Below are 12470 nucleotides of genomic sequence, written 5' to 3' on the forward strand. Positions count from 1 at the left end.
CTAATCTTTCCATCAAGCATGTCTTTCATTATATTATAAGGTAGGGGCCTATGAATCTAGTATCTGTTTTTTTATTCAGTGATTATTCCTTGAATCTAAAAAGAATACAGAAATAAAAATAAGAATCCACTTTGAATTCGAATGTTCGAATGAATATCTATATTATTGTTATATTTATATTGTTATTATTTACGTTATCTCAATTGATCAAATTCGAAGCAATTGCCCTCTTTTGATAAATGCCCAAACAAACCGCCTCAAATAATAAAGATTGTTATATTCAGATTTTGAGACGAGAGCGCCCTAGCTATATTCTGTATATAACGTATCAACTCCAAATATTGAAAATAAAAAGCGAAAGTCCTTTTTTTCGAAATACTTTGATATATAAGGATATATGAGATAAATCCATTATTTTGATTTCTTGCTTTTTTGTTGTTGTTGAAATAAGTTGAGTGGTTTTACCGACTCATTAAAAATAATTTTTGTGGAAAAAATAAATTAGAAATAAGAATGTTATTGCAATGGAGCATAAATGTCTTAAGAATAAGCATGGAGAAATGAGCAATATTAGGGGTTTTGGAGAAAAAAACATTTAAAAAATGGGTGAACTGAAATGTTGTCCCAAAGCTAATTTGAATTTACAAAAGAGACATAATCAGTATTTTGTCTAAAGTTTAGGAGTTAAAATAAAAATTAAAACATTTTACTAATAGGTCACGTCATCAAACTAACGATATTCAACGTCTAAGTGATCAAAACTTAATAAAACAATAACGTAATTGACCAAAACTTAATAAAAACAATAATGTAAGTGACTAAAACTTATGTTTTTTAAATTTGGTGAGCAGAAGTGTACAAATATGAAAGGAAAGTGACCAAAACTTTTATCCACGTATTATCTACATGGAAATAATGTAATTTTAATTTTATATATTCACGTGTCACGTCAGCAAACCATTAAAGGTTTAACGGATGTTATCTTTCAGTGACCACATCTTAATTAATACGAAACGAAAGTGGTCAAATATTATATTTTTTAAATTCAGTGAGACAATTTATAAAATTCAAACAAAAGTGGCCAATTTTGTAGTTTACCCTATTTTTTTATGTGTAAGTAAGATTTGTGATGTTATTTAATAAATTAAATAACTTCTAAAATTATATAATATGTTTATAATATTATAATTTAAAGAATAATATATTGATGGGAGTATAAATGAGACAAAAAATTGTGGGGAGAAAGAATTTATAAAGAGTTGCAATTGAATGACCAGAGAAAATAAAATGTAAAGTTGAGATAAAATTATTAAAAAAAATAAATTAAAATTATATAGGTATTCTACTGTGGTGGAGGATCATATAAAATAAACTTAAAACAACGAAGGAATTGAAATAAAAAGAAAAACATCCAATATTGAAGAATTAAATTGCAAAAAGATGAATTGAAACTATATATATATATATATATATATATATATATATATATATATATAATATTTATTTAAAAATAATTCTCAATTATTTAATATTAAACATTTACACCTCTTACAATCTTGATACTCGAATGTAAGACCTCACAAAATAATAACAATTTTCTTATCACCTAAATCACTTGAGTTGTGATATATATATGTTTTGTTACTTTTGATAAAATTAAATGGATGGTCAATTCAATATATATATATATATATTTTAATATCGTATTTTCTCATCATAATTTTCAGCTCTCATACTGTCACAAACTGCTCTCTATTACATGCCAACTACATTTCCTTTAATTTTCTTCAGATTATTTCATTTCCTTAAAATTCTTTTCTAAGAAAATGACTTTTGGGACTTTTAGTTTGTTTTTAAGCTAGCACAAGAGAGAAGAAAAAAACGGAAGGAATTCATAAATCATAACCAACCAACCCGACAAGACGGCCGAAGGCCAAATATCACGCAGTTGAAGAATATTTCATAGCAAGATCCGTTGTATAGGTCCAAAACACCGGGAGGCTTCGTTGAACGTAAAACATAGGCCACAAGAAGTAAATGCCTCCTTTAATGCATTCTTCATGATACACCATCGACAAGATCTCTTTGCAGCATTTGTTTCCTTTTTGTTTTCCTGAATTTTACCTATATCAAGAATGTCTGTTACTTAGATTCCTTTTCTGGGTTTTTTTCTTTGGTTGTTATTCTTATTTGAACAGAGCGAAAAGCTTCTGCCCTATTTGTTTAACTATTTGGCATCTTTTAGAAAGAAAAATGGGTATACTGAGCACTATATTGGGTATTTTCGGCTTCGGAATTGGGACTCCAATTGGTTTGATCATTGGCTATTTCGTATTCATATACGTTCTGCCTACTGATGTTGAGGTCTGGTTCTTTCTCTGTTGAATTCTCGTTATGTTTTGCTTTTGTTATTTTTGGTGCAGAATTTTGATATATTCCATAAGCAGCTTTGAATTTTTTCCTTTTATTAGTTTAAAATGAATAAAAATGAAAACTCTGTTCTAAGCGATCAACTGTTTATTTATTTTGGTCTGATAAAATATATGGCATCCGATTTCTGTTTAATCCAGGTGTTGTCTTGAGCCTATTTTGGTTTATGGATTCATCTCCAGTTTCAATATGAAAAGATTTATACAGCATTGGATTTTAATTTGCAAGCAAAACATCATAAATTGCCTCAAATGTCATGACTCGTGATTCAGCCTTTTTTTGGTTGCATTCTTGCTTTCTTTCTTTCTTTTTTGGTTGTTAACATGTGTGTTTTAGGATATAAAAGTTCATCCTTTGGTCGAGGATGACACAGAGACTATGCAGCGGTTGCTTCCAGAGATCCCTCTGTGGGTCAAAAATCCAGATTTCGACCGAGTATGTTTTTCTTTTTCTTGGGGTTTCTCTGATGTTTTGTCTCAACTGGATTAACTTACTGAACAAGGTAATAACTGTTTTTTCTCTGAAGGTTGACTGGCTTAACAAATTTCTTGAGTGCATGTGGCCTTATATGGACAAGGTATGTGTAGCTGCAATGATCTTTGATCTGTTATATTTTGTTTGGCCCCCTTTTTTCTAATTTCCCTGCTGAGTTTTGACACCTAAAGTTGTCTAGGCAATTTGTGCAACCGCCAAGAGTATAGCGAAGCCCATTATTGATGAGCAAACTCCACAATACAAAATTGATTCAGTTGAATTTGAAACTCTCACTCTTGGCACCGTACCACCAAATTTTCAAGGTTGACTCCTCTTCCTCTATTAGATAATCCTAAACATTTACACACATAAGCTGAACCACATGTGGCATATCAAATATGTTCCCCTTAAATGATCACTTTATTAGACTTCTTTTCTGCATTCAAAGGAGAGATATTTATCCAAGTCATCATATATATTGAAAAGAAGGCATCATATAAGTTGATAATGAGGTGCTGAGTTTATGTATGTATATGAATAACCTTTGCATTTCATTTGTGATAAACAGGTAATGGGTTAGAACAATGGCCTTTTGTAGTATAATAATTCAAGAAAAGTACTGAAAAGCTTTCACCTGGAACAGTACATGGTTGCTTATTGTCATTTAAAGGGAAATGGGTTACAACAATGACCTTTTGTAGTATGCACATGGTGGTTATGATGTCGTTGGGTTATATGCACAAAATGTGTTCTATTTTTTTCTTTTCCCTTGTTATTGCACAATTTTTCACAGAGTGATAGTTGTCGTTGATTTAATCATATGCCAGGAATGAAAGTCTATGTTACTGACGACAAGGAACTTATAATGGAACCATCAATTAAGTGGGCAGCGAATCCTAACATCACAATCGCTGTTAAAGCTTATGGATTAAAAGCCACTGTTCAGGTATTTGCAAGTGTACTGGTGGCATGAAGAGGCATACGAGAAATGTGTATAGACTCTGTATATCTGCCTGTGCCTCTATCATGAACAAATATCAGTGTGCACACATATGAAACAAAATGATTTAGCAAGAGCTAGAAAGAGAACCTTTGTATGTCTCCAGTGGGGACTGTCTGGTGTTTTATAGGATGTTCCTGAATTTTTAGAGGACAGTCTTTTCTGATGTAATGCAAAGGTTTGTTGTTGTATTTATGATATATCAATAAAATGAGGTACTCTTTTCCTCCTTCCGCTATTTGTTCCTTTCCTTTTGGAAAGGGTTAATTATGAAGGGGTTTTTTAATGAGACCTCCTACTTTTATCAAAAAAATTTGTCTCCAGTGGGGACTATTGATATTTTTAATGTTTCAGGTTGTTGATTTGCAAGTATTTGCTCTTCCTCGAATCACTCTGAAGCCGTTGGTCAGTGTCATTCCTTGTTTCGCCAATATATTTGTCTCCCTAATGAACAAGGTACGTTGTATTTAACAAGCCATATGTCATATATGATTATTTATTCAGTAATTAGGTTTATGCTGCATTGTAGCTTCTCATGGACAATATTATGGACATGATGTCAATTTTATCTCTAAGCATTGTTCTGTTTAGAAAAGCCATAAGTGTCTATAGAAGGATCTTACTCTCTTGCCTCTTTTTTTCCCTTCCCTTTTCTCTTGATCATCTATTCTTTATTTTGTAGCCTCATGTTGACTTTGGGCTGAAGTTACTTGGGGCAGATCTTATGGCCATTCCTGGATTATACATGTTTGTCCAGGTAATACTTTTTATTTCTTGTATCTCCTCGTGATAGAACAAGTTTTTGTGACGAAGAACACTGTTATTAAGCTCATGGATGATGGTTCGCCTCTCCACCTTTTTTATTTACAGTACACTGCTAATCTATAAGATAGACAATGTCATCACCCCCTTTATTTTCGAGGAATCAAGTTTGAGATCTCCCAATACACCCTCAAACTCCTCTTTGCATAGTAAGGACTTTTTTTCTTCATACAGGAGCTCATAAAAGATCAAGTTGCAAATATGTATCTGTGGCCCCAAACCTTAGAAGTGCAAATAATGGATCCTGCAATGTAAGTGTGCATATCCCGGGCTTTCAAGTTGTTACAGATGAGATTCTATTTCTTACTGGCTAAATTTCCTCTAATTTGCAGAGCTGTGAAGAGACCTTTAGGAATTCTTGATGTTAAAGTTCTGAAGGCAATGAAGCTTCAGAAGAAAGATTTCCTCGGCAAATCGGATCCTTATGTGAAACTAAATTTAATGGATGAAAAACTAGCGGTGAAGAAAACTACTGTGAAATGCTCCAACTTGAACCCTGAATGGGATGAGGAATTTAGTTTTGTTATTAAAAATCCATATGCTCAAACTTTGGAGTTAAAAGTCTATGACTGGGACCAGGTATGATTCATTTTATCTGTTTTCTAGATTAATTGTAGGTTCTGAGGTTGTTCCTAATGTGACCATCTTAACCAATTTATTTGGCGTTGCGGTGTGCATATAATGGGATGTGTCACTGTTCTTTCTGTCCTTGTTGGAAAACTTTACTTTGTTAGGATCTAAGCATTCCATGCCTGCCTGTGCATGTTCCTCATGTATTCCAGTATTTCTCAAGCTGTATGTTAACTAATTCAGGTTGGCACACATGAAGAGATGGGCATGAATATTGTTCCATTGAAAGATCTTACACCTGATGAGCCAAAAGTTCTAACTCTTGATCTGAAGAAAAATATGAACACGGATGATCCACAAAACAACAAGTCACGGGGGCAGCTTGTTATCGAAGTCATGTACAAACCTTTCAAGGAGGATGAGATGTTAGATGACACTGAGGAAGCAGATATGATAGAAAAAGCCCCAGATGGAACACCAAAAGGTGGAGGTTTGCTTGTAGTTATTGTGCATGAAGCTGAAGATCTCGAAGGAAAGTACCACACAAATCCACATGTGCGTTTGTTGTTCAAAGGGGAGGAGAGAAAAACAAAGGTATGTTCCATAAACCTATGCTGTAAATTCTAAATAGTTTGTTGAAGCATGGTTTCACTTGGAAGAAATAATGGTGTGCAACTATGGTGCCAAACTTCCAATGCATCTAACTTTTTTAACTGAATTTCCATTAAGTTGTTGATGCAACCATTTAAAATCTGGAAATATTCGATAAATCATGCTCGCTCGCATGTACTAATTATAAGCACTCCCAGTTGATTGATAAATTGGTGCTGTAGTGCTACGCCTTTTACTTTTGCTTATATGAGCTTTGTGTTCTTGTTATTTGTCTTACTTTTTGGTTCCCCATACGGAATTGACAATCATGTTTGCATTGATACAGCGTACAAGGAAAAACAGAGATCCAAGATGGGATGAGGAATTTCAGTTTACTTTGGATGAACCTCCCGCAAATGAGAAACTTCACGTGGAAATCTTCAGTACATCCTCCAGGATAGGATTACTGCATTCCAAGGTTCACTTTTCGTTATCTTTGCATGATAGGATCCTTTTTCTTCTTTAAATCCTTTTTCTGAACTCAATAGTCACACTAGATGACAACGTTGAACTTTCATCGTTTTCTTCTTTCATTTTCCTTTTATGTATCGAAATGACTGTACCTTTTCACATGATTTGCCAGGAATCTTTGGGGCATGTTACTATAAGCCTAGCTGATGTTGTTAATAACAGAAGAATCAATGAGAGGTATCATCTCATTGACTCAAAGAATGGTCGGATTCAAATTGAATTGCAGTGGAGAACTTCTTAAGTATGTCACAGTTTGCTTTTTCGTTTTTGGAAAGTTTGTAAGAGATTTTAGTCCAGTTGTTCTCTGTTGCTAGCAATTTATATATCATTGCCACTTTGTTTTACCCTTCTCTTCTACGTTTTATCAAAGGCTTCTCGTCACTCTTTTTTAAATTCATGCTTAATGTCAGTAAATAATTTTCGTTGCAAATCTCTAACCTGTTCAACAACTCTATTATGCATATATACACACACACGTAGACCGGGACAGACACAAGATTTTATGTTAGAAGAGTAAATTTATAAAATTTTAAGAGACAAAAACAGATTATAAATAGAAATTATTAAAAATTAATACTAAAATTATATTAGAATTTAAAAATTTTAAGAAACAATTGTGTCGGTAACCATCATATGAGTTATGACAGCCCTTATCTTAAATCCTGCGGGCTGTAAGTATGACCTTTGTCTAATACTGCATTCTCTTCGATTAATGAAAAATATTCTTCATTTGCGGTATCGTTGAAGAATTATGGAACTATATTATGTTGAAATGACTGCAAGCCAATCATCTACCGATGCTCAATCCCAATCTTGTTGAAGAAAAAACAAGCCATTAACTTCGCTTTAGTTAAAACAGGTAAAAGTAGGCATAATTACATTTCTTTATAGCTTGAATTTTCTGGCGGAGATGCTTCAAAGCTGTCGATTTCTTTTCATAATGGCTTAATATAGGGCATGGGGGTTTCAGGTTTGGGCACGTAAGAAAAAGCTTGAGGAACCTCGGCTCTTTTCCCGCCTTTTTTTGGGGTCAAATAGGCTAACATAGATTTCATTTGGATCATGTAGACAAAGTTTCAGAATTACAAACTCTGAGATTATATACACCATTTATTATTCAAGGAAAGTGGAATGTGGGAGCTCAGTGTCTCCTTTAAAGCACTGCAAGTGGTAATCGTTCATTTTGTTTCTTCCAATTCCAATATATTTTAAGGGTATATTTTTGGATGGATTCTCCATTTCACCATGCACGAATGGAGAACGAGGGCTATTCAAATTTTCTAAAAAAAAATATGGCCAAACCTAAATACCCAAATAGGTTTTGTTTGCTCTAAAAGTTGGTATCTTTATTCCCTAAAACACTCCCTTAATATTCTTAGCAGACAATTCTCCACTAACACCCCATATTTTTACAAAACAGCATATGAATTTATGCTGCTGCTATTATAGTGGATCTAAATAAACCGAATAAATGCTTCTCTTCATTAACACAGCTCGTGTAGTAATCTACAAGGAAACATTTTTTTTTCTCAAATGGCTTCTTTCCCCCAGAATAAAGATAGCCAACAAAAAAAGTCACTTTAAGCCAAGATTTTAATATATACTACAAAATATATTAAATAATAATAATAATATATACTACAAAGTCCACGATTTGATTTCGAATAACATTTTCAATATTGTCGATACCTCCAACTGGCTGAGATAAAAATATAAACGTTTGACCAAGATGATCAAGAGTTTCCACCATTGATCCTGTAACAGGTAAACAAAAGAGGTCATGTAAGGAACCATCACTGGAGTCTGGACGATCCAGATTAGAGAAAACAACAAACCGGGGTCAGTGGGGAAAGGGTACTCTTTCTTCTGGAAAGGGCATAAGCAGACTTTACTCAGGGCCCAGAAAAGCCCTTCTCCGGTCTTCTTTTGAGTCTCCCAAAAGGATAGGATCAACATTGATATTTGATGATCCCTAAAGCTGAAAGAGTAAAAATCATGATTAAATGAGGTTGGTTTCATGATTTGATCCAAGGAAATGACAAGGTTTCTCTATAAGCTAATAAAATTAACGTCAGTTTTGACTTATACAGTGTTGTAATAAAAAGTAAGACTCCGGTATCAGAATCGTTGTTAAGGCACCATCGTGAAATATTGTAATGTGCGGTGGGAACCTGGAGCATACTAAATTGAAGGGTGTTACGGGTTCCATGCAATCCATACTCTCTCTCTCTCTCTCTCTCGTAGACTTTTCAGATTTTGTATTTGTTTATCTAAATTCGATACGTTGGGGTCTACGATTCTCTTTACTAAGCACTGCACAACTCTACTACTTAACGTAGCATCTCAGGATTGAGTTGCACTGCATAGAGTTAACGCTACATTCATTTCTCTCTCTCTCTCTCAGCGAGGAGACGAACAGTCGAATATCGAGACATGAGAAGCTTTTACAGTGTTTTTCTCCTCTATTTTTCTATGAATCTTCTACTATTTTCTACTAGCATCAATGGTTACAGTGATGTTGAAGTTCTGTTGAAGCTCAAGTCTTCCATGATTGGACACAAAGGTTCAGGTCTCCACGACTGGGGATCCTCATCATCTCCATCTGCCCATTGCCATTTCTCTGGCGTTGAATGCGACCAGGATTTGCGTGTTGTTGCTCTCAATGTGTCCTTTGCTCCTCTCTTTGGCACCATTCCTCCGGAGATAGGGCTCTTGAACAAGCTCGTAAACCTCACAATATCAATGGTTAATCTTACAGGATATATTCCGGTGGAGATGGGAAACTTGACTTGTCTCAAGGTATTAAACATCTCCAACAATGTTCTCGGAGGCAATTTCCCTGGTGAAATACTTACTGGTATGACACAGCTTGAGATTCTTGATGTTTACAACAATAACTTCACGGGTCGTCTTCCAGTTGAGGTGGCGAACCTGAAAAATCTAAAGCATCTATCTCTTGGAGGCAACTATTTCACGGGAGAGATACCGGAGAAGTACGGTGACATCCGGAGCTTGGAATACCTGGGTCTAAACGCCAACGGTTTTAAGGGTAAAATCCCTGCAGCTTTAGGTCGTTTAAAGAACCTGAAACTCTTGTATCTTGGATATTACAACACCTACGATGGAGGAATTCCTCCTGAGTTTGGCTTATTGAGTCAACTCCAATTGCTCGACATGGTAGGCTGCAACCTCACCGGCGAGATTCCTGCGAGTTTGGGCAATTTGAAGCACTTGCACACAATTTTCCTTCAGCGGAACAATCTTACTGGCCGTATACCTCCTCAACTCTCTGGTTTAATCAGCTTGAAATCGCTTGATCTTTGCAATAACGGGTTATCAGGGGAGATACCCGAGAGTTTCTCTGCCTTACAAAACATTACACTTCTCAACTTGTTCAGAAACAATCTCTACGGTCCAATCCCGTCATTCGTTGGTGATTTTCCCCACCTCGAAGTGCTTCAACTCTGGGGAAACAACTTCACTCTTAAATTACCGGAAAATCTTGGCCGTAATGGGAAGCTTTTGATGCTGGACGTTGCTTCAAATCACCTCACTGGGATGATTCCACGGGATTTGTGCAAGGGAGGGAGGCTGAAGTTGTTAGTTCTGATGAAAAATTTCTTCTATGGTCCACTCCCTGAAGAACTTGGTAATTGCAAGTCTCTTATCAATATTCGTATCAAGAACAACGAGCTTAATGGAACAATTCCAGCTGGGATTTTCAACTTGCCCTTGCTGATTATGTTCGAGTCTGACAACAATTACTTCTCCGGAGAACTTCCATCCCAGATGTCTGGTGCTTCGTTAGCTCAGTTAAAAGTTTCAAACAATAGGATCACTGGTAGAATCCCTCCAGCGATTGGCAATTTGGGCTCTTTACACATTTTATCTCTTGGAATGAACAGATTTACCGGTGAAATTCCTGGGCAAATCTTTAATATCAACTCGCTTTCAACGATGGACATCAGTCACAACAATATTATTGGTCGAATCCCTCCTTCAATCACCCGGTGTGTTTCATTTACTTCAATTGATTTCAGTCAGAATAATCTCACCGGTGAAATTCCAAAAGGAATTAACAATTTGATGGATTTGGGCTTTCTCAATTTGTCTCGAAACCAGCTAACCGGTGAAATCCCTGGTGAAATCCAATACATGACGAGTCTCACAACTCTTGATCTCTCTTTTAATAATTTCAGTGGCAGCATCCCCACCGGTGGCCAATTTTTAGCCTTCAACGGCAGCTCGTTTACCGGAAACCCCAATCTATGCCTACCGCACCAGGTTACTTGTCCATCTTTGGTGAACCAAGCTGAAGGTTCCGGTCACGGGCATGCAGCATCTTTCACTGCTACAAAGCTTGTTATCACCATCCTTACGCTGATCACAGCTTTGCTGATGATGGTCGCCACAGTGTACAGATTGAGGAAGAAGAGACTCGAGAAATCACGAGCATGGAAGCTCACTGCTTTCCAAAAACTAGATTTCAAAGCCGATGATGTGCTGGATTGCTTGCAAGAAGAGAACATTATAGGGAAAGGTGGAGCTGGAATTGTCTATCGCGGTTCCATGCCGGACGGTCTTGAAGTCGCAATTAAAAGATTAGTGGGTCGTGGAACCGGAAGAAGCGACCACGGGTTCTCGGCGGAGATTCAAACCCTGGGTCGGATCAGGCACCGGAATATCGTAAGACTGTTGGGTTACGTATCGAACAAGGACACCAATCTGTTGTTGTACGAGTACATGCCTAATGGGAGCTTAGGAGAAATGTTGCACGGTTCAAAGGGTGCTCATCTGCAATGGGAGAGGAGGTATAGCATTGCTGTGGAGGCTGCCAGGGGACTCTGTTATCTTCACCATGACTGCTCGCCTCTGATTATACACAGGGATGTCAAGTCCAACAATATTTTACTTGATGAAAATTATGAAGCTCATGTTGCTGATTTCGGGTTGGCTAAGTTTTTGCAAGATGCGGGTGCCTCGGAATGCATGTCTGCCATTGCTGGTTCCTACGGCTACATTGCGCCAGGTTTGAATTCACCCATTTTTTTAACATAATCTTCTGGATACTTTGTTTCAGCTCTTTGACTTGATATGAAATATGCAAACAGAGTATGCCTACACGTTGAAGGTGGACGAGAAAAGCGACGTGTACAGTTTTGGTGTTGTGCTGTTGGAGCTTATAGCAGGAAGAAAACCTGTAGGGGAATTTGGAGATGGGGTGGACATTGTGAGGTGGGTAAGGAAGACAATATCAGAACACCCTCAGCCGTCCGATCCTGCTTCAGTGCTGGCAATCGTGGACCCCAGGTTGAAAGAGTATCCATCGGCGGCTGTCATCCATCTGTTCAAAGTAGCTACGAAGTGTGTTGAAGATCAGAGCTCCGACAGGCCTACCATGAGAGAAGTTGTTCACATGCTCACCGATCCTCCACAGTCCACACCAAGCCCATGCCTCATCACCTTTTGATGCTCATCAGCTGCTGCCCATTGTAGTAAAAATTAAAAAAAATAAAAACTTTAGGAAACTGTAATAATTTTCTAACCATGTAAGGTTTTGGGTATTCGAAATATGTCGCACTAATTTCCATGATGGGGGATAATTGTATGTGAGTTTGTTTTAGTTTTCTTATATTTGTATTTGCACCACTATTACATATTTTTATATACCATGTACTAGTTTGAGGTTTGACCATAACTGTTTTAACTTTTAAATTTCTTTATTTAAGCTCCTTCTTTTAGGAGTGATAAAAATTCGACTCGACTCGAAAAATTGATTTTTTTCGACTCCAATTAATTTCAAGTTATAATTTCATAAACTCGATGCGAAAAAATTTTAAGTTCAATTCAAGTTGCAAAATATAACTTGAAATATTTAGTAATTTGTATATTGATTTTTAAGTTTTATTCGAGTATCTCGACTTTGTATGTTATATGTAAATCTCATATGAAAAAAATAAGAATACATATATATATGTATTGTATATTGTTACAAAATATCATTCAAATTTGAATTAAATAATGTCATAATATTGTAAATATTTATAATTAA

At 36.0% G+C, this 12470-nt stretch overlaps 2 protein-coding genes across 3 annotated transcripts; both read left to right on the top strand.

The window, feature by feature from the left end:
- Nucleotides 1-1995: 1995 nt before the first annotated feature.
- LOC120137004 (synaptotagmin-2-like) lies at nucleotides 1996-6781 on the top strand. 2 transcript variants are annotated; one of them, XM_039152889.1, is made up of 12 exons: nucleotides 1996-2364; nucleotides 2767-2865; nucleotides 2957-3007; nucleotides 3104-3227; nucleotides 3732-3850; nucleotides 4259-4360; nucleotides 4587-4661; nucleotides 4901-4977; nucleotides 5059-5305; nucleotides 5540-5890; nucleotides 6234-6365; nucleotides 6531-6781. In XM_039152889.1, the coding sequence occupies exons 1-12, from the start codon at nucleotides 2254-2256 to the stop codon at nucleotides 6657-6659; spliced, it is 1617 nt and encodes a 538-aa protein (XP_039008820.1). In that variant the 5' UTR covers nucleotides 1996-2253; the 3' UTR covers nucleotides 6660-6781. The 2 variants fall into 2 exon arrangements, with proteins under 2 accessions (XP_039008820.1, XP_039008819.1); XM_039152888.1 differs by having other exon boundaries at nucleotides 1997-2364; nucleotides 6528-6781.
- Nucleotides 6782-8666: 1885 nt separating this feature from the next.
- Nucleotides 8667-12050, top strand: LOC120137013 (receptor protein kinase CLAVATA1-like). Its single transcript, XM_039152892.1, has 2 exons — nucleotides 8667-11447; nucleotides 11530-12050. Exons 1-2 carry the CDS (start codon nucleotides 8852-8854, stop codon nucleotides 11886-11888), a joined length of 2955 nt encoding a protein of 984 aa, XP_039008823.1. The 5' UTR covers nucleotides 8667-8851; the 3' UTR covers nucleotides 11889-12050.
- Nucleotides 12051-12470: the final 420 nt, after the last annotated feature.

This window comes from Hibiscus syriacus, unplaced genomic scaffold, assembly GCF_006381635.1.
Source record: "Hibiscus syriacus cultivar Baekdansim isolate YM2019G1 unplaced genomic scaffold, ASM638163v2 tig00110646_pilon, whole genome shotgun sequence".
Classification (NCBI taxonomy): domain Eukaryota; kingdom Viridiplantae; phylum Streptophyta; class Magnoliopsida; order Malvales; family Malvaceae; genus Hibiscus; species Hibiscus syriacus.

Coding starts and splice junctions, on each gene's coding strand:
- LOC120137004 (XM_039152888.1), top strand. CDS start 2,254: ATGGGTATACTGAGCACTATATTGGGTATTTTCGGCTTCGGAATTGGG. Junction 3,851..4,258: donor GATTAAAAGCCACTGTTCAG/GTATTTGCAAGT, acceptor TTAATGTTTCAG/GTTGTTGATTTGCAAGTATT. Junction 6,366..6,527: donor TAGGATTACTGCATTCCAAG/GTTCACTTTTCG, acceptor CACATGATTTGC/CAGGAATCTTTGGGGCATGT.
- LOC120137013 (XM_039152892.1), top strand. CDS start 8,852: ATGAGAAGCTTTTACAGTGTTTTTCTCCTCTATTTTTCTATGAATCTT. Junction 11,448..11,529: donor CTACGGCTACATTGCGCCAG/GTTTGAATTCAC, acceptor ATATGCAAACAG/AGTATGCCTACACGTTGAAG.